General features: G+C 43.8%; 1 protein-coding gene across 3 annotated transcripts in view; it reads left to right on the top strand.

Annotated features, from left to right (window-relative positions):
* gabrb1 (gamma-aminobutyric acid type A receptor subunit beta1) overlaps window positions 1-26,581 on the top strand; it is a 106,847-nt gene that overhangs the window by 37,028 nt on the left and 43,238 nt on the right. For all 3 annotated transcript variants that reach the window (XR_011985669.1, XM_023838700.2, XM_023838699.2), the window contains exon 4: window positions 2,730-2,950. Coding sequence is in view for 2 of the 3 variants with exons in the window: in XM_023838700.2 (XP_023694468.1) it covers window positions 2,730-2,950 (221 nt within the window). In the remaining variant the exon portion in view is untranslated. The remainder of the gene's footprint in view (window positions 1-2,729; window positions 2,951-26,581) is intronic.

The raw sequence follows: 26,581 nt of genomic DNA, 5'->3' as shown, positions 1-26,581 counted from the left end.
ATCTTTTTTTTGCCATTTATACTTGTGAGGGTCCCCGTAGCCGTATGAGAAGCAGGTCAGATTCGACTTCCTGCACGGAAACCACACTCTGGTTTTTTCTGGGAGACGTTCCCAAACCAGCTGTGAGATATAATCACTGCAGCATGTCAGGGACCCGGAGCCCCCCTCCCGCTGGACATGTCAGGGACTTTACCCTCAACCCCTCTCCCGCTGGACATGTCAGGGACTTTACCCTCAACCCCTCTCCCGCTGGACATGTCAGGGACCTTACCCTGAACCCCTCTCCCGCTGGACATGTCAGGGACTTTACCCTCAACCCCTCTCCCGCTGGACATGTCAGGGACTTTACCCTGAACCCCTCTCCCGCTGGACATGTCAGGGACCTTACCCTGAACCCCTCTCCCGCTGGACATGTCAGGGACCTTATCCTGAGCCCCCCTCCCGCTGGACATGTCAGGGACCTTATCCTGAGCCCATCTCCCGCTGGACATGTCAGGGACCTTATCCTGAGCCCCCCTCCCGCTGGACATGTCAGGGACCTTATCCTGAGCCCCTCTCCCGCTGGACATGTCAGGGACCTTATCCTGAGCCCCCCTCCCGCTGGACATGTCAGGGACCTTATCCTGAGCCCCCCTCCCGCTGGACATGTCAGGGACCTTATCCTGAGCCCCCCTCCCGCTGGACATGTCAGGGACTTTACCCTCAACCCCTCTCCCGCTGGACATGTCAGGGACTTTACCCTGAACCCCTCTCCCGCTGGACATGTCAGGGACCTTACCCTGAACCCCTCTCCCGCTGGACATGTCAGGGACCTTATCCTGAGCCCCCCTCCCGCTGGACATGTCAGGGACTTTACCCTGAACCCCTCTCCCGCTGGACATGTCAGGGACCTTATCCTGAGCCCCCCTCCCGCTGGACATGTCAGGGACTTTACCCTCAACCCCTCTCCCGCTGGACATGTCAGGGACTTTACCCTGAACCCCTCTCCCGCTGGACATGTCAGGGACCTTACCCTGAACCCCTCTCCCGCTGGACATGTCAGGGACCTTATCCTGAGCCCCCCTCCCGCTGGACATGTCAGGGACCTTATCCTGAGCCCCCCTCCCGCTGGACATGTCAGGGACCTTATCCTGAGCCCCCCTCCCGCTGGACATGTCAGGGACCTTATCCTGAGCCCCCCTCCCGCTGGACATGTCAGGGACCTTATCCTGAGCCCCTCTCCCGCTGGACATGTCAGGGACCTTATCCTGAGCCCCCCTCCCGCTGGACATGTCAGGGACCTTATCCTGAGCCCCCCTCCCGCTGGACATGTCAGGGACCTTATCCTGAGCCCCCCTCCCGCTGGACATGTCAGGGACCTTATCCTGAGCCCCCTTCCCGCTGGACATGTCAGGGACCTTATCCTGAGCCCCCCTCCCGCTGGACATGTCAGGGACCTTATCCTGAGCCCCCCTCCCGCTGGACATGTCAGGGACCAGGTGGCATCCTTATAGCATGAGACTTCATCTGGCTCCACCACCAGTTCTATCTATATTCTTTAACTGTCACTGGTCATAATGGTGAACATATCTATATTAAGCTTGGCTGACAAGGAACAGGACCTTTATGTAGGAGAAAGATGGTCCTTTTCAAGGAGAAATGGGTACAATGCAGGAAACCATACATATTGCAGGGAACTAGGGATGGATGGAATCAATCAACATCAATAAATATGAAACCTCAGAGTTGGACACTCCAGTTGGCGACTCCTACTTGAGTTAAACTCAATTTGCACTTAAAAAGACTAATGACTTGATTGACACCATGTTCCTAATTCACATTAGACTTGACTCAAACTCCTGGATAAAGACTCATGGAGTCTTTCATAATTTAATGAGGAGCTGAACCTTTCTGCTGAAACAAAGTGAACCCGCTCCAATCTTTTAACCAGTCCCTCTAGGATTTAGTGATTCTGTGATTGTAGAAATAAACAGAAAATCATGTGAGCTCCGCAATATTTGCCAGCGCTTACAGACGTGCTGTCATGCCAACAGCATTCCACGCAAACCTGTACCATAAACAACGTAATACATCACTAGTTCTGATATTATTTGCTGCTGATAGCGACTTATTTAAAAAATAAACTATTTTGCCAATTTATAAAAAAAATAAAAATACTCGCCTACACACCACAGGGTGCACGCACTCACACTCACACAACTACAGAGCCAATTTAGACTCACTAATCAATCTATCCTGCACGTTTTTGGACTGTGGGAGGAAACCTGAGCACCCGGCGAAAACGAGGAGGGCGTGCAAACTCCACACAGAAAGGACCCGGGACTAAAAGCAGGACCTTCTTGCTGTGAGGCAGCAGCGCTAACCACTGCACCACCATGCCGTCCTCAATTTGAAATTCGCTCGCCATCTCACGTTCGGTCAAAACCAAAAACTGACGTACGACGTCGACGTGAATACGCAGTGACATCTGACGTCGAACTGATGTCGTGCACCAGTTTTTTCTGTTAAAGTACTGTGAAGTAATCCTAAAGCATCGATTCATTTTCCACATCAGCCGGTTTAAATCATCATGCATTTACATCGATTTTTAACTGATTCACAATTCATCGTTACATGACTAGTATTGACTGTGAACATCCACAAACACCTTTCCAATGTTTAAATGCTCCCTTGACCTTGAACCCAACCTGTTGACTCCATACTGTAGCTTATGCCATGTATCTTCACAGGATTACACCATCACCATGTACTTCCAGCAGTCATGGCGGGACAAGCGTCTGTCCTACACGGGGATCCCTCTCAACCTCACCTTGGATAACCGTGTGGCTGACCAGCTGTGGGTGCCGGACACATACTTCATCAATGACAAGAAGTCTTTTGTGCATGGCGTGACAGTGAAGAACCGCATGATACGGCTGCACCCCGATGGCACCGTGCTCTATGGCCTCCGGTGAGTCCTACTGTTTTCTTGTTGAGTAACATCCATTCATTCTATCCTCCCCCATCCCACAGATGTAGTATTGTTGGTATATGACTGTCAAACATTTACATCCATTAATGGCTAATAGCACATTACAAACATACAGCTGTCAAAGAGTCAACCTGGCATAAGTGTGGCTAGGCTAAGCTCCCAATGAAAGCACGGTGATGAGTGTAAGCTGTATTGGAGCAAGTGCTATACAATTGCCCTAGTTCTGGATTGCAGTACCTGAATAGGGATTGATGGATATATATCATCCCATAACTTGAGCATCCTCCTTTCCCTACACCTAACATGACCAAAACTATACATGTAACAATTTTCTATATACGTTACATTTATTTAGTGGGTGCTTTATTCATATCGACAGCCCATGTTTAAATGCCCAATTGTCAAATTAATCTGCAACAAAGAGTGTTAACCCACACACCACCCCAACATTGTTAGCATGGATGCCCGTCCAAGAGCGGTGTTTCTTTCAGACAAATAAAGATACTATCCTGTAGAAAATGCCATGGGAACGATCATGATTATAGATGAAAAGTTATATAGTTTTCTTGAGTATATATGTATTTTAGGGTCAGTGTAGTTGGCAGGGTGTCTCTGTGGGTGGCAGTATAGTCTTTTATCTGCGGGGTTTTAAAATCCCGAGTGCGCGGGGCTGGAAGGTCTGCACAGATCTCCTCCTGCAGGGAAACGCATGTGGTTAGATGTATTAGTGTGTCTCGATTGCCCATTGCGTATTATTGTGTGAGCCTAGCACGGGTCCTGAGAGTAAAAGTCCAGACCGGGATTTTGTTTCAACCAACCAGTTCAGTGACTCTTCATGCTGGTTGAAACAAAATCTTTAGACCTGAATTACTCAACTCTGGTGCCCAATGATGGACGTGGCATCCAGTCCAGGGCGTTCCTGCCGCTTTGCTCAGTGCATCCTGGGAAACATGTTCTGGATAAGTGATTATGGAAGATGGATGGGTGGAGCATTTGTATCAGAAGAGAGTTTCTCTCTTTTTTCCTTATGTCAATTTTTCCCATTGTCAGCCTTTTCTTTGCAGGCAGATCCAAACACGTCTGGACCTGCAAGTGAGATTATGTTCCCATGAGCTTTGATTAAACATGCGTCTGAGAACTGCTGACCTATTTCATCAGAGCCTTGACTTGTACTCTGCTGTTTTCTCTTCAGATATTGGGCCCCCGCGGCTGTTGACTAATTTAAATAAGCTCGCATAATAGAGATGTATTAGCCACTTATGCTTAAGATCATTTAAATATTTATCTCATGAACCGCTATGTATTCTGCAGTTTGCGTTGGCAGCTAATCTATTTCTACATTGAGGCTGGAAGTTTGTCTATTAACAAGGCAGAAGAAAAATGGAAAATGGAGTAACCTTGTGGCATATTGAAAGGTATAAGCTATACCAGGTGTCATACAAAATGAAGTCGACCAAAGTCAAAAATAACTTATTTTGGGGGAAAATATTTGTAAAAATTTGATTTTGTATCCTAATATTTAGTTACTTACAGAATTTAATTTAAACAGCAAGAAATGTTGCCCGTATTGACGTGAATGTGCATGTAGCAATAGATGTCATATTATCACTTTCAAAAAGTTTGTGCATTTGAGAGCTAAAAATGTCAATTTGGTCTATGCATCGGTGTATTGCTGCATTCTGGCAGCATTATAAGTGTGTGTTTGGGGGATGCTAATGATGTGTTTCAGAATGGGAGGGGCATTAAGTGGGTCGTTCACGATGACTCCTATAGAGAATCATGCCTTGAGTGCTAGGGTTCCGTTTTTTAATTATCCTTTCAAAGATGTGATTCTCATCCATGGAAAAGTCATATAACAGTCTGCAGCTGTCATAATTGTATGTTTTAGTCAGTACTATTCAGTAAATAAAGATATATCTCATACCCTCCTACTGATCTGAAGATCCCAGGTTTGTGATCCATGATGGCTCTGTGTGTACTACCCCAACAATGACAGGTAGTTTTATATATGACTATTACTATTTTGGAATTAATCTGTTGTCCAGACATTTTGTTGACATACACATTATGGAAAATAAATGTTTTTAATTATTTTTTTGGAAAATATATTTTTTTAAACTGAGTCCAGGTAAGATTCTGATTAGTGTAAAATCTGTGCTAGCTATTGCTAATAGTAACTCGACTGATAACCACAATTGCTGGGCTGTAAAATTAAATTAAACCCATAGCAAATCATTTGCTTCACAGTATCAATGACAGAGATAAGGTTTGGGGTCCTGTGGGTGGGATCCTTTGCAGCCAGGTGGAACGAGCGCAAACAGCCATGTTAAAGGAAAGGAATATTCTAGCTGCTACGTGCCGAGTCCACTTGTTTGTGTAAGACAAAAATACCAAAAAAGGAAAGTACTATTAAGAACAAAGGCTGCTATTTTTGGTCTGTTTGTTATAAATACTCTGACTTCTGGGTATTCAACTGATTTAACACTAAGTTCAATGCTCACAAATCACATATCCCAGCATTCCAAAATGTTAATTACTATTATTTTTTTTGTTAATGCCCGTGGTTTTGCAAACCTGGATAATTCAAGAGTTGGCATGGTGCTGCACTGTTGCCTCACCCCTCCGGCCCCGGTATGCATGTCTCTGCCATGGCTTGATGTGTGCGGACTTTGCATGTCCTCCCCGTGTCATTGGGGCGTTTCCTCTAGCTACTCCTGAGAGAGATTGTGCCTATAGGCTCCACCCCCCCCCCCCCTCATAGTTATAGAGAATAGATGAATGCTTGACACCAATTCATAATGAAACAAGGCACTCTTTATAGACAGCACCTCAGAAAAAAAAAACTTCATTCATCTTCTGTAGCTGCTTATCCTATTGGGTGTTACAAGGGTTCAGAGCCAATGGGGACAAGGAGCAGAACGGCCCAGGATGGGTTGCCAACCACTCACATCTATCAGCAACGTGGTAATTCCAGTTCACTTCAGCATGTTTTCAGACTGTGGTGGGGGGGAAGCAGAGTACCCAGAGGAATCCCCACAGGGAGAACATGCAAACTCTACACCCATGTAGCCATGGCGGGGACTTGAGTATTGGGTTCAGAGGTGTGAGCTAAGAGTGCGAACCACTGCACCACCATGAATATCAGTGATGTCAAACCTAATAAACATATTTATGTATTTATTATCTGATACTTTCAGATATAAGCACATACATTATACATATATATGCTAATGAAAACTCATGATTATTAGAGATCAAATCCTTTTCAGAATTGAGTCCAAGACATTATACCAGCAAATATGGGTTGCAATTGCACACCCAACTTGCCTGATGTTAGAACATATTAAGTTCAATAAAATTATATTAAGAATTTTGTGTGTGTGTGTGTAGGTTAGGTTTATATTACATTGTTATTTTGGCATTGTGGGGACCATTTTTCAGGTCTCCACAAAGATCTGTCAATGCAATCAAAAGTAAAAATGCCAAGAGTCTCGTATTTTGTTTGCTTTCTTTTGGTTAAGGTTAGTGCTGGGTAGGGGTTCAGGTTGTCATGTTGGGAAGAGTTTTCCCTGTAGAAATGAATGGAGAGTCCCCACAAAGATATCACAGTACAAACCTGTGTGCGTGTGCGCGCGTAAATGAGTTTTTCTGTATGAATGACTAGTTGTGCTCTCTCACCTTGCTCCCCCTGGGAGAAAAGCCTAGAGTCACCTGTGTTCCAATTATATGGATGTTGTTACACTTCATTGCATTTAAATTTCTACATGTTTGTATTGTGCATAATACACAGATATAAAGGGGATGAAGTCAACAAAATCAATTACATTAATCAGAATGTACAGTATGTTTTGCAAAGTCAAGTGTTCAAATTGCCGCTTCAATTGTTTTGAGAGAATGAACCTTCTGAGAAATGTGTCAAATCAATAGAAGAAACCTGTGAACGCTGGGACAAGAGCAGTCGGGTGCTTTCACAAGCTGTGCATCTTCATACTTCTATTGATTTGAAGATTTTCTGATGTTCTTCATGGAGACTGAAAATTTGAAGAATCAGCAGACCACACCGGCTCACTGGCACTCCTTAGCTTGGGCGGCAATCAGGGATGTTTTTACTTTATCTCTGCTAGGCAGCCCAGGAGGACTCACGCCAGTAAATGAGCATTAGCACGTCATGTAATCAGCAATCGCAGCATGTCATTAAGAGCAACAAGCGAGGGTGGCTGAGCACTGAATCACAGCCAGGGTGACCATTTATAACACGATACTCTACTGCTATATGGCCAGGCTTGCTTTCAAAACACAGCTCTGCTTCCTGCCAACACTACTTGGCACGTACTAGCTAAAATCAAATATGGAGAATCAAGAAACTGCTAGCACACTGATTTGATTACGTGCTGATTAAAATGTATAATGCAATGAGTCCAATTTGTTTGCACATTTCATATTTGTATTTAACATTGATTTCCGACTGACCTAACCTTTAAAATTTAAATTTTAAAACTAAGGCTAATAATCTGCTCAGATACTCTTTTATTTTTGGTCGATGCAGGGCATGTTTGCATTCCCACTTGGCGAGGGCACCATTAAAATTAATGGCCATGACAAGATTGAATGGAATTGTCAATAGACAATGTATTTCCATGTAAGGAGGATTTGTGTTCATTCTATTTTATTTCTTTATTTTCTTTTTGGGTCTGGCACAGAACTTAGCTAGCTGCCCTGTGTATTACGGCAAACCTTTTCTGGTGTTTGGTAGAAGGTTCGGGGAAATGTGACTTGCCCCCTCCAGCCATCCCTGTTACTGGATTACAGGATGCTATGAAGATCTGGCATAGTGACCTCATTCAGTGTTGCTCCCACCAAAGATTGTCAGTTATCTACACAAAAAACTGAGCTCAGAACAGTTGAAAGCATGATGTCATTAGATGATTTTCATTACCTCGGACAGACTGGATGAATTTGTTTCTGTAGGAAAAAGTAATCAGATATAAAGGATATGCCAATGTGAGTAACAATCTGCGTGTTTGCCCTTTGGGATCAAAACTGCACAGAGCTGGTATGCTGCTTCCGCTTTATATGTAAATGCATGCTTACGATATATAACATGCATCGAGGCTATTTCACTGGTTCATCTGCCCAGGTGAGCCTATGGCAAGGACCCCATACCCTTTGTCATTATAATGAATAACAAAAGTCGTTCTAAATATATAAGAATGAAGAATGCATGTGACTCCTCACCAAAATAATTGCATCATCTTCCTACGTTTCTGTTTTATTGTGTCCTCTGGGTTTTACAAATGTATTCAGTGTAAGCTCACCTCTTTTTTTTTTTCTTCTTTTCGTTAGATTTCCAAGAAACGTTTAAGTGTTATTTTTTGTTCTCTCATAAGGCTTGCAATTTATATTTTTACATTGGCAAATGGCAAAAAATGATGTTTAAGATAAAGTGGATGAATTTGTTCAATCCTTTTTCTATATCCACCTATGTAGTAGAGGGTAACAGCCCTATCCTGCAAAGGAGAGAGGTGCCAGTCAGATATTTTTGTGTTGTGTATGTTACAACAGACATGATTATTATATGGCGCTAGAGAAACCCCATTTCAGATTTTACTGAGGGACACCCCACCCACTCCCCAGGTCGGCAGATTTTACCAAATGTATGTTTTCAATTAGCAATGATCACGCAAGATTTACCAATTTTCCCCAATCAGCTAATTTCACTGGTCCAGCACTTGCCCTTGAAAAGTCTATATAAAGGTATCTCTTCTGGTCCTAGAGTTATATTTTTAGGACCAACCTGTCCATCAATCCATCCATCCATCCATCCTCTGTAACTGCTGATCCTATTCAGGGTCGCGGGGCAACAACCTGTTTTATTCTGCATGCATGTTTAAGAATAATGGCAGTGCTGTATGCTGTTATCTGAATACAGCTACCCTCTGTCCATATTATGGTATGTTTACTGAAGCAGTACTTTTTAAGTTCTGTCCTGTACCTTATACAAGGGTAGAAATGTGGGGTTCTTTTGAGAATCTGTTAACATTTTTATAATTAAACTGGGAACTTAAATATTATAATAATTGCAACTCAGTATTATGGTATGTTTGCATATGCAGGGAACAGAAATAGGATACTAATCTCATTTGCCTGATAAGTGGTGCCCTCTTTTGCCCTCAGAACAGCTTCAGTCCATCTTGGAATGCAGTATGTGCCTATATCACGTATAGTTGGATATTGGAAATTCTTTGAAAATAAAAGCCTCCAGCTCTTTAAGAAATTAAGGAGATGAAAATCTTCCGATCCAGAACTTTCCTTTAAAGGTTCAGCGATGATTAGATCTGATGATTGTGGAGACCACGGGAGAAGTTTGTCTTCACCCTGGAGTTCATGGAAGGCCTCTTGCTGGGTGGATGAGGGCATTACCATCTCAGAAAATAGTGAGCAGTTTTTCACCATAGGATCCACGAGGTCCTGCAAAATGGCCTCATATTCCTTGGTCATTACAAGAGCTTGCAGACCAATCATTGGACTTGGCCATCCGTACCATTACAGATGTGATTGTGGATTGGTGCTGTACTTTGACTTTCCCCACAACAAATATATATACAGTGGTACCTCTGTTCTCAAACTCACTAGAACTCGAATTTCTTGAAAGTCGAACAAACCAGTTTGACCTAGAACTTGATCTGAATATCAGAAGTCGAACCATGAACGCTGACCTAATATAAATTGTACGCGCCAGGAAATGAGTCAGACTACAATGCAATTCTTACTTAAATGCCTTCTTCACAGACTGGACGATTAACCAAATAAAGCAGCATTACAGTAACTAACAATAAATAAACCACTAACTTACGTGTACTATTAGATCATTTATGTAATTTATTTAAACTTTATTTTACCAGGTAAAATAACTGAAAACCAGTTCTCACTGCTTTACGTGATAAGGGCAAAGGTGTGTCGTCACGGAGGCGGTTCCAGTTTGTGCAACCAGGTGAGAGGTCGCAATGTATCTAACCGTAATGCATTGCGTCAGGATCAGAATGCGTTGCTTTAAGCCAGCGCTGTAAGCAAGTCGAACGCACCCAATGACCGGACTAGTGGGGAAACAAACTGAAACGCGGACTTAATGCAGAGGACTAATGACAACAACCAGAAACAGCTGATCACATGGGGATCCCACACGAGGTTAACGAGGGGGCATGGCACACGGAAGGAGCGGACGATCGGGGCAGAACAGGGGGTAATGTTGGGATAAGATCTTTATTGTTTTGGAAGCCATTAAGAAAAAAATGCTCTTCTTGTTTTATCCTGTTCATTTTCTGTTTAAATGCTAAAAAAAACAAAAAAACAAAACATATTTAGGTGTAATTTTCGGGGGCCGGGAACCAATTAATTGGTTTTCCATTATTTCTTATGGGAAAAATTCGATTAGAACTCGAACTTTTTAGGATTCGATCCGGAGTCCGGAACGGATTTAATTCGAGAACCAAGGTACCACTGTGTGTGTGTGTGTGTGTGTGTGTGTGTATATATGTATGTATGTGTGTGTGTATATATATATATATATATATGAGAGAGAGAGACCTCCAGAATTATTGGCACCCCTTGTAATGATTTGTAAAAAAAAATAAAAAATCCACCCAGTGAAGTAGCTTCATCTCACCCTGAAAAAAAATTAGAAAAGTCTGACCTTTCCTTGAAGTAAATTTAATCAAAGAAAAACTAATCTGTCATCAAGAAATAATTATTTTCAACAAAAGCACATGTGCCACAGTTATTGCCACCCCAGCATTTAATACAGCACTCAGTCTCCTATGACATTTTATAAGGCTGGAGAATACAGAGCAGGGCATCTGAGTCCATTCCTCTCAGAATCTCTCCAGATCACCCAGGGTCCGAGGCCCTCTCATGTGCATTCTCCTCTTCAGCTCAGCCCACAGGTCTTCAATGAGATGGCCATGGCAGAAGCTTGGTTCTGTGATCGGCTAATGATTTTTGTTTTGATTTGGACATGTGCTTAGGATCATTTTTAGTCCAGTTTTAGTTTCCTGGTAGTGGTAGTGTCACCTCATGTTTCTACCCCAGTTAATCAGGAAGTCATGGATTACAGCTTGAAGGTTCCTATTCACTCCAATCAACTCAAAGATGTACAATTTACAGGGGAAACATGCTTCAGTTACATTGTGTTCACAATCATTTCCAGGGGTGGCAATAATTGTGACACATCTGTTTTTGTTCTTGATTATGGATTTAGTTTTTAATTTAATAAAATTTATTTCAATGAAAGGTTGGATTTTTCTAATTTTTTCAGTTTGACATGAAGCTACTTCACGAAAAGGTGGATTTTTTAAAAACCATTTAACCCCTTTTTAAAAATCTTTACAAGGGGTGCCAATAATTGTGAAGGGCACAATATATATATATATATATATATATATATATATATACCAAATATCCCCCACAATGTAATAAAAACCTGTTATTTTTCAGGTCCCCACAAAGATCTGTGACTGCAATCAAAACTAAAAATGCCAAAAGGCTCGTGTTTTGTTCAGTTACTTATGGATAAGGTTAGGGCTGGGAAGGGTTCAAGATCGTCATGTTGGGATTAGAGTTCTCCCAATAGAAATGAATGTAGAGTTTCCACAAACATATAATTACAAATATGTGTGTGTGTGCTTGCATCATGAAATAGGAAAAAGGGTGCAAGATCATATTACTTTTTCCCACTTCTCAGGCCTGTCAGTTTTGTGTCCTTTTCACCATGTTATGAATCTTTGTGCATAGTCTTAGAAGCAGTTTCCGAATGGCAGCCCTGCCATAAATGCCACTTTGTGAGGCTCACAAACACACCGTTTATATACAGTTTTTGTTGAGAATTTGTCATAGAGCAAATTCAATTATTTGATCCTTCTTGAGGCCATCATTTTCTGATGTTTAGCAACTACTCTGCTAGTACCAAAGAAGTACCCCAGCTGGTTTGGTACTTTTGGTACTGGTACTTGACTGGACAAAAATACCGTATCAAAAGTATGTACGGTACTTGGTGCGGTGGAAAAGCATCCAAGGGGGGCACAACTTAATAATTTAAATAGAAAGGTCTGTTTATTTGGGGATGAATGAAACCTAATTAAATATTGGGGAGGGGCATGTCCCCCCTCCCCCTCATCTCTTGATTCAAACAAGAAGGGGGAGCAGGTTGGCACCTACTGTATCAAGCAACACCAGCCTGCTGCTTGTTTTCTGTCAGACGTTTGGGAATTTTCTCTCTGTCTCAGATCAGTCTGGATCCTCTTCACAAAGCCGAAATATCCTGTTACAATATACACTTACAAGTTGCTGACTGAGTATCTGTCAGATATTAAAATAATCATATATTCTAGCATACATTCAATGCTTACCCCTTAGCGTAAGTCTTTATCAGTTCCTTTACTCAACCTTCAAAGAACCAAGCATGGAAAATAGGTGAGCTTTGTAGTCTGTACTAAATCTACACACAGGATTGCTTTAAACACATACAGTAACAAAATTATTTTTGTTCTATAGAATAAAACGCCTTTGTGTACCCATCCACCTTAATACTGGATTAAATGCCTTTATTTGGAATAAAATGCCTTTATTGTCAAGGATAAGTACAAGGAGTAAGCATGGCAAGATTGTCATCTTTGCATGGCCTGTCCTGCTCTCCTATGAGACACACACAGAGAAATGCATGTGAGAATGAAACCTTTATTCAGAGTGCAGGGCCATTTTGCCTTTTATCCAACACCCACTTGGGGTTAAGGGTCCTTCTAAAGGGACCAACAGGAATATGACTGTCAGCAGCCTCAGTCACACACTGCGCCGTACTCTGCTTTAATAACAGCAATAAGTCTATATGGAAAAAGCAGCTACAAGCTTAGCACACCTGGAGTTTTTAATTTATCGTGCAGAATGTATCGATGCAGAAGAGCTGCAGCTCCTTTAGTTAGGGTGCATCCTTCATCATATATACAGCCCGCATTTGGTCAGTTCAGAAGTTTTCTGCACAATGGTCTAGACCACTTCAGGGCATTAATTGTATTTTCCCAAATATTCTGTGGTTGATTTGGCTCCTTTGTTTCAGATATTTTATTTGTTTGCGTCAGGAGCATTGCTAAATTAATTAATTGAAATGATATGTGTTCAACAGCTGTGTTTCATTCCTAGTTTCCAAGGAGTTTGGGGCTGTCAGAATTGCCCCTCCCTGTGGATTTTGTGTGCTCTCCCAGTTTAGTGTTCGTTTCCTCCAGGATGATTCCAGATTCCTTCTACATTCTTAACACACACGGCAAGGTTAACTGGCATCACTAAATGGCCCGTCAGGAGAGGGTTTGCCCTAAAAGAGAGTTGTGCCTCATCCAGGATATTTCCTGCCTTGTGCCATTTGTATCCTGGGATACACTCCCTGCAACTTTGTACTGGATATGTGACTGGAAGATGGATGTTAAATTCTATTTGCTCTCAGATTTTACAGCATGTGGGTGCTGTATTTGACTCCTAAGGATCTTCATGAAATGTCTGTGTAAAAGACACAGGCTGTTAATAAAATGTTAACGCAATGATTGTGACAATTGTCAGCAATTCGCTATTCAAAGGAGCATTATTTAAAAGTGCAGACATGTCCGTCGTGGTGACCAGAAAGACGGGGAAAGGCTGCAGAGTTATTAAAACTAAAACGCAAAGGTCACAAAAAGCGAATATCTATGAAAGTGCAGTTAATATTGAAGCAAGTAATCCTAATGAAATGCTGTATAAGCCAAAAAAAGAGACCAAAAATAACAATGAGAGAAAAAAAAAAACTGCAAGCAAAGTTTAGTGAAAATGCTGAAAGCAACCAAGGGTCAAAATATAAAACAGAAAAAAAAACCCTGTATTTTAACACCACTGTAAAAGGGGAGTAAGCAGGATGAGATAAAGCCATTCATCTTCATGGGGTCAAACCTGCTTTACCTGAATAGCTACCAACAGTTGTATCAATGAATAAATGTCAATATTGAAAAAAGTAAAATATACATAAGTCTAATTTTAGCTCTTTCTCCATCAACAACCCCACCTCAAGCATTGTTAACACATTACCTAATTAAGTAATTACATTAAGTCATTAATTACTTTGGCACATTAATAGATAAAAACGCAAGTGCCGTGAAAATGAGCACTGTTTTGATGTCTCCCCACTGCCACAATCACCTCTTCTGTCATCTGTTACCCCCTCAAACATCTACAGACTGTCTGTTAGTCAAAGAGCATAAACACCCTTTACTTTTCCACAAATGTGACAGCTTAGCTAACTGGCTGTCATTCTATAACAGGCAGTCACAATGAGTGCCTTCCTGAAAGATGCTCGCGCAATGCCACATAAACACACGGAAAGAGTGGCTTGCTCGCGTAAACACTTAAATGAAACTGCACCCAGCTGCACATGCACAAGCCTCAGTCTCCAGGGTCACTTCTTCTTAGTTGGGAATCGGCTGCTTAGCAACCAGAATGACATCAAAGGTGTTATAATAGAAAGGTGAAATAAGAAGGAAAAGAAACAGAGAGATGCTCTCATCTGGAAAATAAGCCGGCCAGCATTTCTTTCTGAAATAATGCCATTTAGTGCTAGGAAGAGCTTGGATATTCAAAAGAGAGGTTACATGCTGACAATTTCCACAATTTTTTTCAGGATTATGGTATTTATCTTTTAAAACTGCTGCTTCTTATAACAATGTGATAGACGTGTTAGCAGGAAGAAACAACAAATATAAGCAGAGTCGGTCTCAAAACCGCTTCATGTTTCTGCTCTTTTCCTTGCCGGTAGTATTGTTGACTTTGCTAAAAGCTGTTTTCTTTCTTTTTTATGATGATATGTGTTACATAGTCTCAGAGTTTATAGTTTGTATTTTACTCACAACATGATTTCCTGTGTGTCAGGGTCAACAGTGGTTTAGTTACAAAAACAATGAACCTATTTGATGATGAAAACAGCGATTACAGTGATTTTTCCAGATTTGCTGCACGGGCGCACAGCAAGTGGGATTGTTGGATCACATCTGAAAGACTTTGGCTTGGATTCTGATTGTGGAGCTTCGGTGTTCTTCCAGTTCTCGCTTGTCTTTCCAGGTTCTTTGGCTTTCTTCCGTAATCCAAAAACAACCCCCATAAGTGAGTGATGTTCCAGTAATGACAAGTGTGTGATATACAATGTGTACCACAACACAACAGATCCAAACTCAAATATAAAAACAGACAAAGCCATGAAACATGTACTGCACATACTAATGTACTATAGATACCTTCAAAATGCATTATAATGCTTGGTATAAGAATTAAAGAAGATTTGTACTGCATTATGAAGGTATCAGTAGTGCATTATAGATGCGCGTTTCATAAATCATAATGCATAATAAACATGGCTATAACGCGATAGGCCTTTTTATAAATATGTATAGCCATGTTTGGGGCAGCGTGTGGCTCAGTGGGTTAAGGCTCTATGCCGGTGATCAGAAGGTCACCGATTTGAGGCCGGCCTCGGCAGAATAGTCACATCTGTGGGCCCTTGAGGAAGACCATTAACTCCCAGCTCCATGGGTGCCACCGCAGAAGGCTGCCCTTCACTGCCTAGCTCACTCCCACCTACATGTGTGACTGTGAGTCATGGAGAGCAAGATGGGGTAGGCAAAAAGATATTTCCCATGGGGATCAATAAATAATAATACGTTTATTATTATTATTATTATCAATTATTTTATTATTGATAATAATGACGATAATAATAACTAATAATAATAATATTTATAATACTTTATGAATGCATTATAATGTGTTATGAATGGGCTCATAGATTCTTATAGACATGGCATTCATAGAAAGTGTTAAGGAGATGTTCTAACTAGAATATTGCAGGCCAGAGTCAGTGCATTGTAAATGATGAATTTGAACCAAACTGTCCAGAGTGGGTGAAATAACTGTGATTCTTGGGTGAAAAACCATTTAAGAAATATAACCAGAACAAGCAAGTGTAACTACCGAACACAGTATAATAGGATATGGACAGCAAACCTGGTTCAAAGAAGAGATAGTGAATCTAAGGGATATTTCACCAAACTTACCTTCTCTTTCTCCATCAACATCCTCCCTGATTGGCCCTAAATCTGTAGCATTTGCAGTATTACACATTATGTGTGATGTCTCACTGTGCTAATCTCTAGGTCACAGTTACCTCAATAAGATAAGTGACTTGGCAGATTGTCAGTCCTATGGAAGTTTTTTTATTTCTGGAATTCCAGTGCTGACCTCTGATCGCTCTCCTAACTGGATATTTGAGAGTATCTATGTGCTTAGCAGACCAGACCGCAAGCCCCTGCTCCTAACCCAAACCCTGACAATCTGCAAACTATCTCCATCTTACACCTGGATATCCAAAACGTGCAGTAAGTGTGCGTCAAGTGATAAAAGGGCAGGCTGATTAAGATTCTGCGTGACTCCCTGAGATAGAAATAACTTACACGTGACTGTGGCATTTTGTGAGTTTAATCTTCTTTTCTCACACAGTTCTCACGGCCTCCTGGGGAGTTTGGATATTATTCACACTTGACAGGCCAGGGAATTATTAACTGCTGGCTAAAACTATTATGTGTATAATGCACAACCCGGAATGGGATATATTTAGATTGCCTCAAAGGACCTTCACAAATGTAGGGCCTGGTTTGGCCTATAGCTTTTGGCGTATGCGAATAAGACCACCTGCTGTTTTTAGTGTATTCGACTGACATCATGAAAATGAAAATGAAAGTCTGCACAACCTAGAGAAAAAAGCCTGGAGTTGTAGACAGGAGGAGTCGCATCCAGACAGGAAACAGTGACACTAAGGCTCCGTGAGTCACTCCCCAATGAACGGGGTGACCCCGCAGGGCCTGGAAACAGGGGTGCAGCGGCAAGAGGCACGGAATCCACAGAGTGCCCCGGGGACGTGGGTAATCATTCACACACAGACCCTGTAATGCATAGCAATTTGGGCATCGATGTCCCAGTTAGAAGCCTCACAATATCATAAAATGACTGGCAAAGGTGGACAAGTCTTAGGGTGATGACACGGGATGTGCGACATATAAACAAGAAACGTGACCTTGTTACTCTAACCCCATGTATCCAATCCTAGCTGTATATATGTCTTCGACTTAAGCGTAATTAGCATTTCAGAAGTGGAGGGAATCTGTGCAGCACTGCATTAACAGGACAGTGCTTAGCCTGCAGATGTTGTGCTAAATCATTTGCGTGTGGGCCAGGCAACAATATGACCATGCATGATCAGCATAAATTGTAAACGGATATAGGAGTGAATAACAATGCTCCAGTTAAGTGGTATAAAGCTCATCACTCAACGTCGTGTTTGTATCTGCTGGTCTTTATCTATCCAGTTCTTATAGTCTCCCTGTCCACCCCACATGTTAATAGACTTGATTTTGCTAAATACATATCAACAGTACCGGGCATCAGACTATAGAGATGGATTGTATTCATATAGGTAGGAATGCGCGTTTTCTTAATCAGAGGAATGAAATATTCATACATCTATCCAATTTATGTACCCGCTTGTTCTGTGCAGGGTTGCGGAGGTATAGAGCCTATCTTAGAAACCATGGACGCTAGGCAGGGAATAACCCCAGATGGGGCGCCAACCTGTCACAGCAATATAACACATTAAACAGTAATAATTAATGTGAGGGTTGGCGAGGATTGTTGTTCTAGAATGAGGATTATTTCATTAGACTGCTTCTTTCCATTAGACTGTTTCCTTTGCCTCCAGACAACTCTGGTATTGTATCTGCAGTGTTGCATTATTGTGTCTATTTTAATAAAATACTACTAGATTTAATTTATGATGGAAGTCAATCATGCCAATGTGTCACAGTTTAAAGAACTTTACTCTTCTCAATGACTCCATCACACTTGTTTAAAGCATTGCAATGGCCTTCATGTCTGGGTAAGATACCTGGTTTGTACTCATAGCAAAAAAAAATATTACATTAAATTATTCTGCTTGGAGTATTACTCTGAAGAAAGTGGCAGTAAATTTACACTGGATATGTATAATCTTCAAAAGAAACAATAATTAAAATTGCATGGCTAGCTGAATTTTACTCCATGTGGTAGAGTGAAAATGTTTAGTGAAATTGCATATCTGACATGCAGTCCCCCCCCCCCCCCCCCCCCCACGGCTCAGCAAATTCTATAGCCAAGAATTCTATATGTATGTGTATGCCTACAGTATGTGTGCCGGGGAGACTGATTACTATATGATTACTATACAATAGACCACAGTGCGTTAAAGCAACCATGACTCTGTATCACCCTGACTTCAGTCCCACACAAAAATTCCTTTAAATGGGCTTCTGGAATGTCCTGGTTGGAAAACTGTCTGACACCTTATTGGCCAATTAGGTTTTTGACATCAAAGTAAAAATATCACTGTGTGAGCTTCAAGGATGATCTTTAGCTGGGGGGCCATGCCTGCTCTCTGAATATTAACAAATATTGGCTCTACCTTTACTCGCTCCTGCTTGCTAACTGCAGGGGTGTTCAGTTATACCCCGTGAATGACGAAGCCCAGGGCTTTTTCTTATAGTGCCAGAAACCTGGTGACCTTGAAAGGAGACAAGGTCAGACACATTATCTGCACGCACTTCTCACTCAGCCACAGCGGGGACAGCCTATTCCAAGCTTCTTAGCCTGGAGGATATACCTTGTTTTTTCCCCACTGAGATCTTAATTAATTACCCTTGATTAGGTGTCGGCTGAATGAATTTGCAGAAATTAACCTGCACCAAATATATTACATGAGCACTTAATGCAATTTTTCAGCATTTTCCAAAGTTTATGTTAGTTGAGAAATACTTGCCATCATCCAATAAAGGAATCTAATAAAATATTTTCTTATATTTAATTCCTAATTAAATGTAATGTGTACTCACATGAATTCACACTTGCTATAACTTTACCATTTACTGTGTCCAAGTCCAGAATTCTTAAAAACATTTTCTGTTATAATATATGATTTTCACTGCCTTTATTAATAGCTATATAATATTTAAGCTTTCAAAATACTTATATTACATGTTTGGTTCAGCCTCTCCATGAATCGCCACCTTAATGCAGTGCTGTAGTCTGAGTGTCCTAATGGTCCACTGCTAGGGTTTCCCAAGGCATTTAGGTCCGTGGGGAGGAGCCAGACTGAGGGTGATTCGAATACCCGAGCCCCAGGCTGTAGCTGGGCCTCGGAAGAGGCTGACAGTCACCTGCTGATTGGACACAGTTCACTGGGGAACCATTGGGGACCATTTTCCTGTGGAACCACCACCTGTAGGAGGAGCCATAAAGGTCTGAGTGCATTGTGGATCGGGCAGCAGTCAAAAGAAGAGGCCTTGGTGGACCAATCCTCGGATATCTAAACTGGCTTTAGGAACATGGAATGTGACCTCTCTGGTGGTAACAGAGCCTGTGCTGGTGCGAGAGGTAGAGAGATACTGACTAGATATTGTCAGGCTTACCTCAAGATACTTCATGGGCTCTGGGACCAAACTCCTGGAGAGGGGCTAGACTCTATTCCACTCTGGAGTTGCCCATAGCGACATGACCCCAGGCAGGTAAGGATCTACTCAAAGCCCCATTCCATGCCTTTTGTCACCAATTCTATTCACAATTTTTATGGACAGAATTTCTATACGCAACCAAGAAATATACAGGTAGGGGATCTGGATTGGTGACCTCAAGATCTCATCTTTGCTTTTTGCAGATGATATGATCTTGTTGGCTTCATAGAGTTCTGACCTCCAGTATGCAGTGGGGCGGTTTGCAGCCAAGTCTGAAGCGGTTTGGATGAGGATCAACACCTTCAAGTTTGAAGCGGTTTGGATGAGGATCAACACCTTCAAGTTTGAAGCGGTTTGGATGAGGATCAACACCTTCAAGTTTGAAGCGGTTTGGATGAGGATCAACACCTCCAAGTCAGAAGCGGTTTGGATGAGGATCAACACCTCCAAGTTTGAGGCCATGGTTCTTGTTCTTTAAGTATCTCAGGAGTTTAAGTGAAGTTACACAGACATTGTACCGGTCTGTTGTGATGAAGAGAGAGCTGAGCCGAAAGGTGATGCTATGGATTTACCGGTTGATCAACATTCCAAACCTCACCTATGGTCACGAGGTCCAGGTAGTGACCTAAAGAATGAGATTGCGGATATAAGCAGCAGAAATTAGGGTGTCTGGACTGAGTCTTAGAAATTGGGTGAGGATCTTGGGCATCCGGGAGGAGCTCAAAGTAGAGCCAGGTGAGGTAGTTTGGGCATCTGGCTAGGATACCTTCTGCATGCCTCCCAGGGGAGTCATTCTGGGCATGTCCAATCGGGCGGAGACCCTGGGGCAGACCCAGGACACGCTGCAGAGATTATATCTCTCAGTTGGCATGGGAACACCTTGGTATTCCCCCAGAGGAGCTGGAGGAGGTGGCTGGTGAGGAGGAGGTCTGAGAATCTTTGCTCAGACTGCTGCCCCCATGACCCAGACCTGCATTAGCAGTGGAAAATAGATGGATGTATTTTTGGTTTAACAAAAATGGGGAAAATATTGTATTGTTGTAGTAACAGCATCAGTTTGATCTAATTTTAATTTTCAAACAACAGCTTACCAAAGGCTAATTAATTAAGTTATTAGTGGGGAGAAAAACCAGCAGACTTCTGGCTGGAATTGCCTCCCCTTATGGCCCTTATGCATTCTAGCAGGGTGGTGGAGCAGAGATGTGACAGATGTATTTACTGAATGAGGGCACAGTTCACCTCTGGCTTGGGAGGTACAGTACGTACCAGATGTATTTACTGAATGAGGGCACAGTTCACCTCTGGCTTGGGAGGCACAGTACCTACCAGATGTATTTACTGAATGAGGGCACAGTTCACCGCTGGCTTGGGAGGTACAGTACGTCCCAGATGTATTTACTGAATGAGGGCACAGTTCACCGCTGGCTTGGGAGGTACAGTACGTCCCAGATGTATTTACTGAATGAGGGCACAGTTCACCTCTGGCTTGGGAGGTACAGTACCTACCAGATGTATTCACTGAATGAGGGCACAGTTCACCGCTGGCTTGGGAGGTACAGTACCTACCAGATGTATTTACTGAATGAGGGCACAGTTCACCGCTGGCTTGGGAGGTACAGTACGTACCAGATGTATTCACTGAATGAGGGCACAGTTCACCTCTGGCTTGGGAGGTACAGTACCTACCAGATGTATTTACTGAATGAGGGCACAGTTCACCGCTGGCTTGGGAGGTACAGTACGTCCCAGATGTATTTACTGAATGAGGGCACAGTTCACCTCTGGCTTGGGAGGTACAGTACCTACCAGATGTATTCACTGAATGAGGGCACAGTTCACCGCTGGCTTGGGAGGTACAGTACCTACCAGATGTATTTACTGAATGAGGGCACAGTTCACCGCTGGCTTGGGAGGTACAGTACGTCCCAGATGTATTCACTGAATGAGGGCACAGTTCACCTCTGGCTTGGGAGGTACAGTACGTACCAGATGTATTCACTGAATGAGGGCACAGTTCACCGCTGGCTTGGGAGGTACAGTACGTTCCAGATGTATTTGCTGAATGAGGGCACAGTTCACCTCTGGCTTGGGAGGTACAGTACGTACCAGATGTATTTACTGAATGAGGGCACAGTTCACCTCTGGCTTGGGAGGTACAGTACGTACCAGATGTATTTACTGAATGAGGGCACAGTTCACCGCTGGCTTGGGAGGTACAGTACCTACCAGATGTATTTACTGAATGAGGGCACAGTTCACCGCTGGCTTGGGAGGTACAGTACGTCCCAGATGTATTTACTGAATGAGGGCACAGTTCACCTCTGGCTTGGGAGGTACAGTACCTACCAGATGTATTCACTGAATGAGGGCACAGTTCACCGCTGGCTTGGGAGGTACAGTACGTTCCAGATGTATTTACTGATTGAGGGCACAGTTCACCTCTGGCTTGGGAGGTACAGTACGTTCCAGATGTATTTACTGAGTGAGGGCACAGTTCACCTCTGGCTTGGGAGGTACAGTACATACCAGATGTATTTACTGAATGAGGGCACAGTTCACCTCTGGCTTGGGAGGTACAGTACGTACCAGATGTATTTACTGAATGAGGGCACAGTTCACCGCTGGCTTGGGAGGTACAGTACCTACCAGATGTATTTACTGAATGAGGGCACAGTTCACCGCTGGCTTGGGAGGTACAGTACGTCCCAGATGTATTTACTGAATGAGGGCACAGTTCACCTCTGGCTTTGGAGGTACAGTACCTACCAGATGTATTCACTGAATGAGGGCACAGTTCACCGCTGGCTTGGGAGGTACAGTACGTTCCAGATGTATTTACTGATTGAGGGCACAGTTCACCTCTGGCTTGGGAGGTACAGTACCTACCAGATGTATTTACTGAATGAAGGCACAGTTCACCGCTGGCTTGGGAGGTACAGTACCTACCAGATGTATTTACTGAATGAGGGCACAGTTCACCTCTGGCTTGGGAGGTACAGTACGTACCAGATGTATTTACTGAATGAGGGCACAGTTCACCGCTGGCTTGGGAGGTACAGTACGTACCAGATGTATTCACTGAATGAGGGCACAGTTCACCGCTGGCTTGGGAGGTACAGTACGTACCAGATGTATTCACTGAATGAGGGCACAGTTCACCTCTGGCTTGGGAGGTACAGTACGTACCAGATGTATTCACTGAATGAGGGCACAGTTCACCGCTGGCTTGGGAGGTACAGTACGTACCAGATGTATTCACTGAATGAGGGCACAGTTCACCGCTGGCTTGGGAGGTACAGTACGTACCAGATGTATTCACTGAATGAGGGCACAGTTCACCGCTGGCTTGGGAGGTACAGTACCTACCAGATGTATTTACTGAATGAGGGCACAGTTCACCGCTGGCTTGGGAGGTACAGTACGTACCAGATGTATTCACTGAATGAGGGCACAGTTCACCTCTGGCTTGGGAGGTACAGTACCTACCAGATGTATTTACTGAATGAGGGCACAGTTCACCGCTGGCTTGGGAGGTACAGTACGTCCCAGATGTATTTACTGAATGAGGGCACAGTTCACCTCTGGCTTGGGAGGTACAGTACCTACCAGATGTATTCACTGAATGAGGGCACAGTTCACCGCTGGCTTGGGAGGTACAGTACCTACCAGATGTATTTACTGAATGAGGGCACAGTTCACCGCTGGCTTGGGAGGTACAGTACGTCCCAGATGTATTCACTGAATGAGGGCACAGTTCACCTCTGGCTTGGGAGGTACAGTACGTACCAGATGTATTCACTGAATGAGGGCACAGTTCACCGCTGGCTTGGGAGGTACAGTACGTTCCAGATGTATTTACTGAATGAGGGCACAGTTCACCTCTGGCTTGGGAGGTACAGTACGTACCAGATGTATTTACTGAATGAGGGCACAGTTCACCTCTGGCTTGGGAGGTACAGTACGTACCAGATGTATTTACTGAATGAGGGCACAGTTCACCGCTGGCTTGGGAGGTACAGTACCTACCAGATGTATTTACTGAATGAGGGCACAGTTCACCGCTGGCTTGGGAGGTACAGTACGTCCCAGATGTATTTACTGAATGAGGGCACAGTTCACCTCTGGCTTGGGAGGTACAGTACCTACCAGATGTATTCACTGAATGAGGGCACAGTTCACCGCTGGCTTGGGAGGTACAGTACGTTCCAGATGTATTTACTGATTGAGGGCACAGTTCACCTCTGGCTTGGGAGGTACAGTACGTTCCAGATGTATTTACTGAGTGAGGGCACAGTTCACCTCTGGCTTGGGAGGTACAGTACATACCAGATGTATTTACTGAATGAGGGCACAGTTCACCTCTGGCTTGGGAGGTACAGTACGTACCAGATGTATTTACTGAATGAGGGCACAGTTCACCGCTGGCTTGGGAGGTACAGTACCTACCAGATGTATTTACTGAATGAGGGCACAGTTCACCGCTGGCTTGGGAGGTACAGTACGTCCCAGATGTATTTACTGAATGAGGGCACAGTTCACCTCTGGCTTGGGAGGTACAGTACCTACCAGATGTATTCACTGAATGAGGGCACAGTTCACCGCTGGCTTGGGAGGTACAGTACGTTCCAGATGTATTTACTGATTGAGGGCACAGTTCACCTCTGGCTTGGGAGGTACAGTACGTTCCAGATGTATTTACTGAGTGAGGGCACAGTTCACCTCTGGCTTGGGAGGTACAGTACATACCAGATGTATTTACTGAATGAGGGCACAGTTCACCTCTGGCTTGGGAGGTACAGTACATACCAGATGTATTTACTGAATGAGGGCACAGTTCACCTCTGGCTTGGGAGGTACAGTACGTACCAGATGTATTTACTGAATGAGGGCACAGTTCACCGCTGGCTTGGGAGGTACAGTACCTACCAGATGTATTTACTGAATGAGGGCACAGTTCACCGCTGGCTTGGGAGGTACAGTACGTCCCAGATGTATTTACTGAATGAGGGCACAGTTCACCTCTGGCTTGGGAGGTACAGTACCTACCAGATGTATTCACTGAATGAGGGCACAGTTCACCGCTGGCTTGGGAGGTACAGTACGTTCCAGATGTATTTACTGATTGAGGGCACAGTTCACCTCTGGCTTGGGAGGTACAGTACCTACCAGATGTATTTACTGAATGAAGGCACAGTTCACCGCTGGCTTGGGAGGTACAGTACCTACCAGATGTATTTACTGAATGAGGGCACAGTTCACCTCTGGCTTGGGAGGTACAGTACGTACCAGATGTATTTACTGAATGAGGGCACAGTTCACCGCTGGCTTGGGAGGTACAGTACGTACCAGATGTATTTACTGAATGAGGGCACAGTTCACCGCTGGCTTGGGAGGTACAGTACGTACCAGATGTATTCACTGAATGAGGGCACAGTTCACCTCTGGCTTGGGAGGTACAGTACGTACCAGATGTATTCACTGAATGAGGGCACAGTTCACCGCTGGCTTGGGAGGTACAGTACGTACCAGATGTATTCACTGAATGAGGGCACAGTTCACCGCTGGCTTGGGAGGTACAGTACGTACCAGATGTATTCACTGAATGAGGGCACAGTTCACCGCTGGCTTGGGAGGTACAGTACCTACCAGATGTATTTACTGAATGAGGGCACAGTTCACCGCTGGCTTGGGAGGTACAGTACGTACCAGATGTATTCACTGAATGAGGGCACAGTTCACCTCTGGCTTGGGAGGTACAGTACCTACCAGATGTATTTACTGAATGAGGGCACAGTTCACCGCTGGCTTGGGAGGTACAGTACGTCCCAGATGTATTTACTGAATGAGGGCACAGTTCACCTCTGGCTTGGGAGGTACAGTACCTACCAGATGTATTCACTGAATGAGGGCACAGTTCACCGCTGGCTTGGGAGGTACAGTACCTACCAGATGTATTTACTGAATGAGGGCACAGTTCACCGCTGGCTTGGGAGGTACAGTACGTCCCAGATGTATTCACTGAATGAGGGCACAGTTCACCTCTGGCTTGGGAGGTACAGTACGTACCAGATGTATTCACTGAATGAGGGCACAGTTCACCGCTGGCTTGGGAGGTACAGTACGTTCCAGATGTATTTACTGAATGAGGGCACAGTTCACCTCTGGCTTGGGAGGTACAGTACGTACCAGATGTATTTACTGAATGAGGGCACAGTTCACCTCTGGCTTGGGAGGTACAGTACGTACCAGATGTATTTACTGAATGAGGGCACAGTTCACCGCTGGCTTGGGAGGTACAGTACCTACCAGATGTATTTACTGAATGAGGGCACAGTTCACCGCTGGCTTGGGAGGTACAGTACGTCCCAGATGTATTTACTGAATGAGGGCACAGTTCACCTCTGGCTTGGGAGGTACAGTACCTACCAGATGTATTCACTGAATGAGGGCACAGTTCACCGCTGGCTTGGGAGGTACAGTACGTTCCAGATGTATTTACTGATTGAGGGCACAGTTCACCTCTGGCTTGGGAGGTACAGTACGTTCCAGATGTATTTACTGAGTGAGGGCACAGTTCACCTCTGGCTTGGGAGGTACAGTACATACCAGATGTATTTACTGAATGAGGGCACAGTTCACCTCTGGCTTGGGAGGTACAGTACGTACCAGATGTATTTACTGAATGAGGGCACAGTTCACCGCTGGCTTGGGAGGTACAGTACCTACCAGATGTATTTACTGAATGAGGGCACAGTTCACCGCTGGCTTGGGAGGTACAGTACGTCCCAGATGTATTTACTGAATGAGGGCACAGTTCACCTCTGGCTTGGGAGGTACAGTACCTACCAGATGTATTCACTGAATGAGGGCACAGTTCACCGCTGGCTTGGGAGGTACAGTACGTTCCAGATGTATTTACTGATTGAGGGCACAGTTCACCTCTGGCTTGGGAGGTACAGTACGTTCCAGATGTATTTACTGAGTGAGGGCACAGTTCACCTCTGGCTTGGGAGGTACA

Source organism: Paramormyrops kingsleyae, chromosome 25 (assembly GCF_048594095.1).
Source record: "Paramormyrops kingsleyae isolate MSU_618 chromosome 25, PKINGS_0.4, whole genome shotgun sequence".
Taxonomy (NCBI): domain Eukaryota; kingdom Metazoa; phylum Chordata; class Actinopteri; order Osteoglossiformes; family Mormyridae; genus Paramormyrops; species Paramormyrops kingsleyae.
The sequence above is the reverse complement of the archived record's forward strand: the minus strand, read 5'-3'. Positions and strand labels throughout refer to the sequence as shown.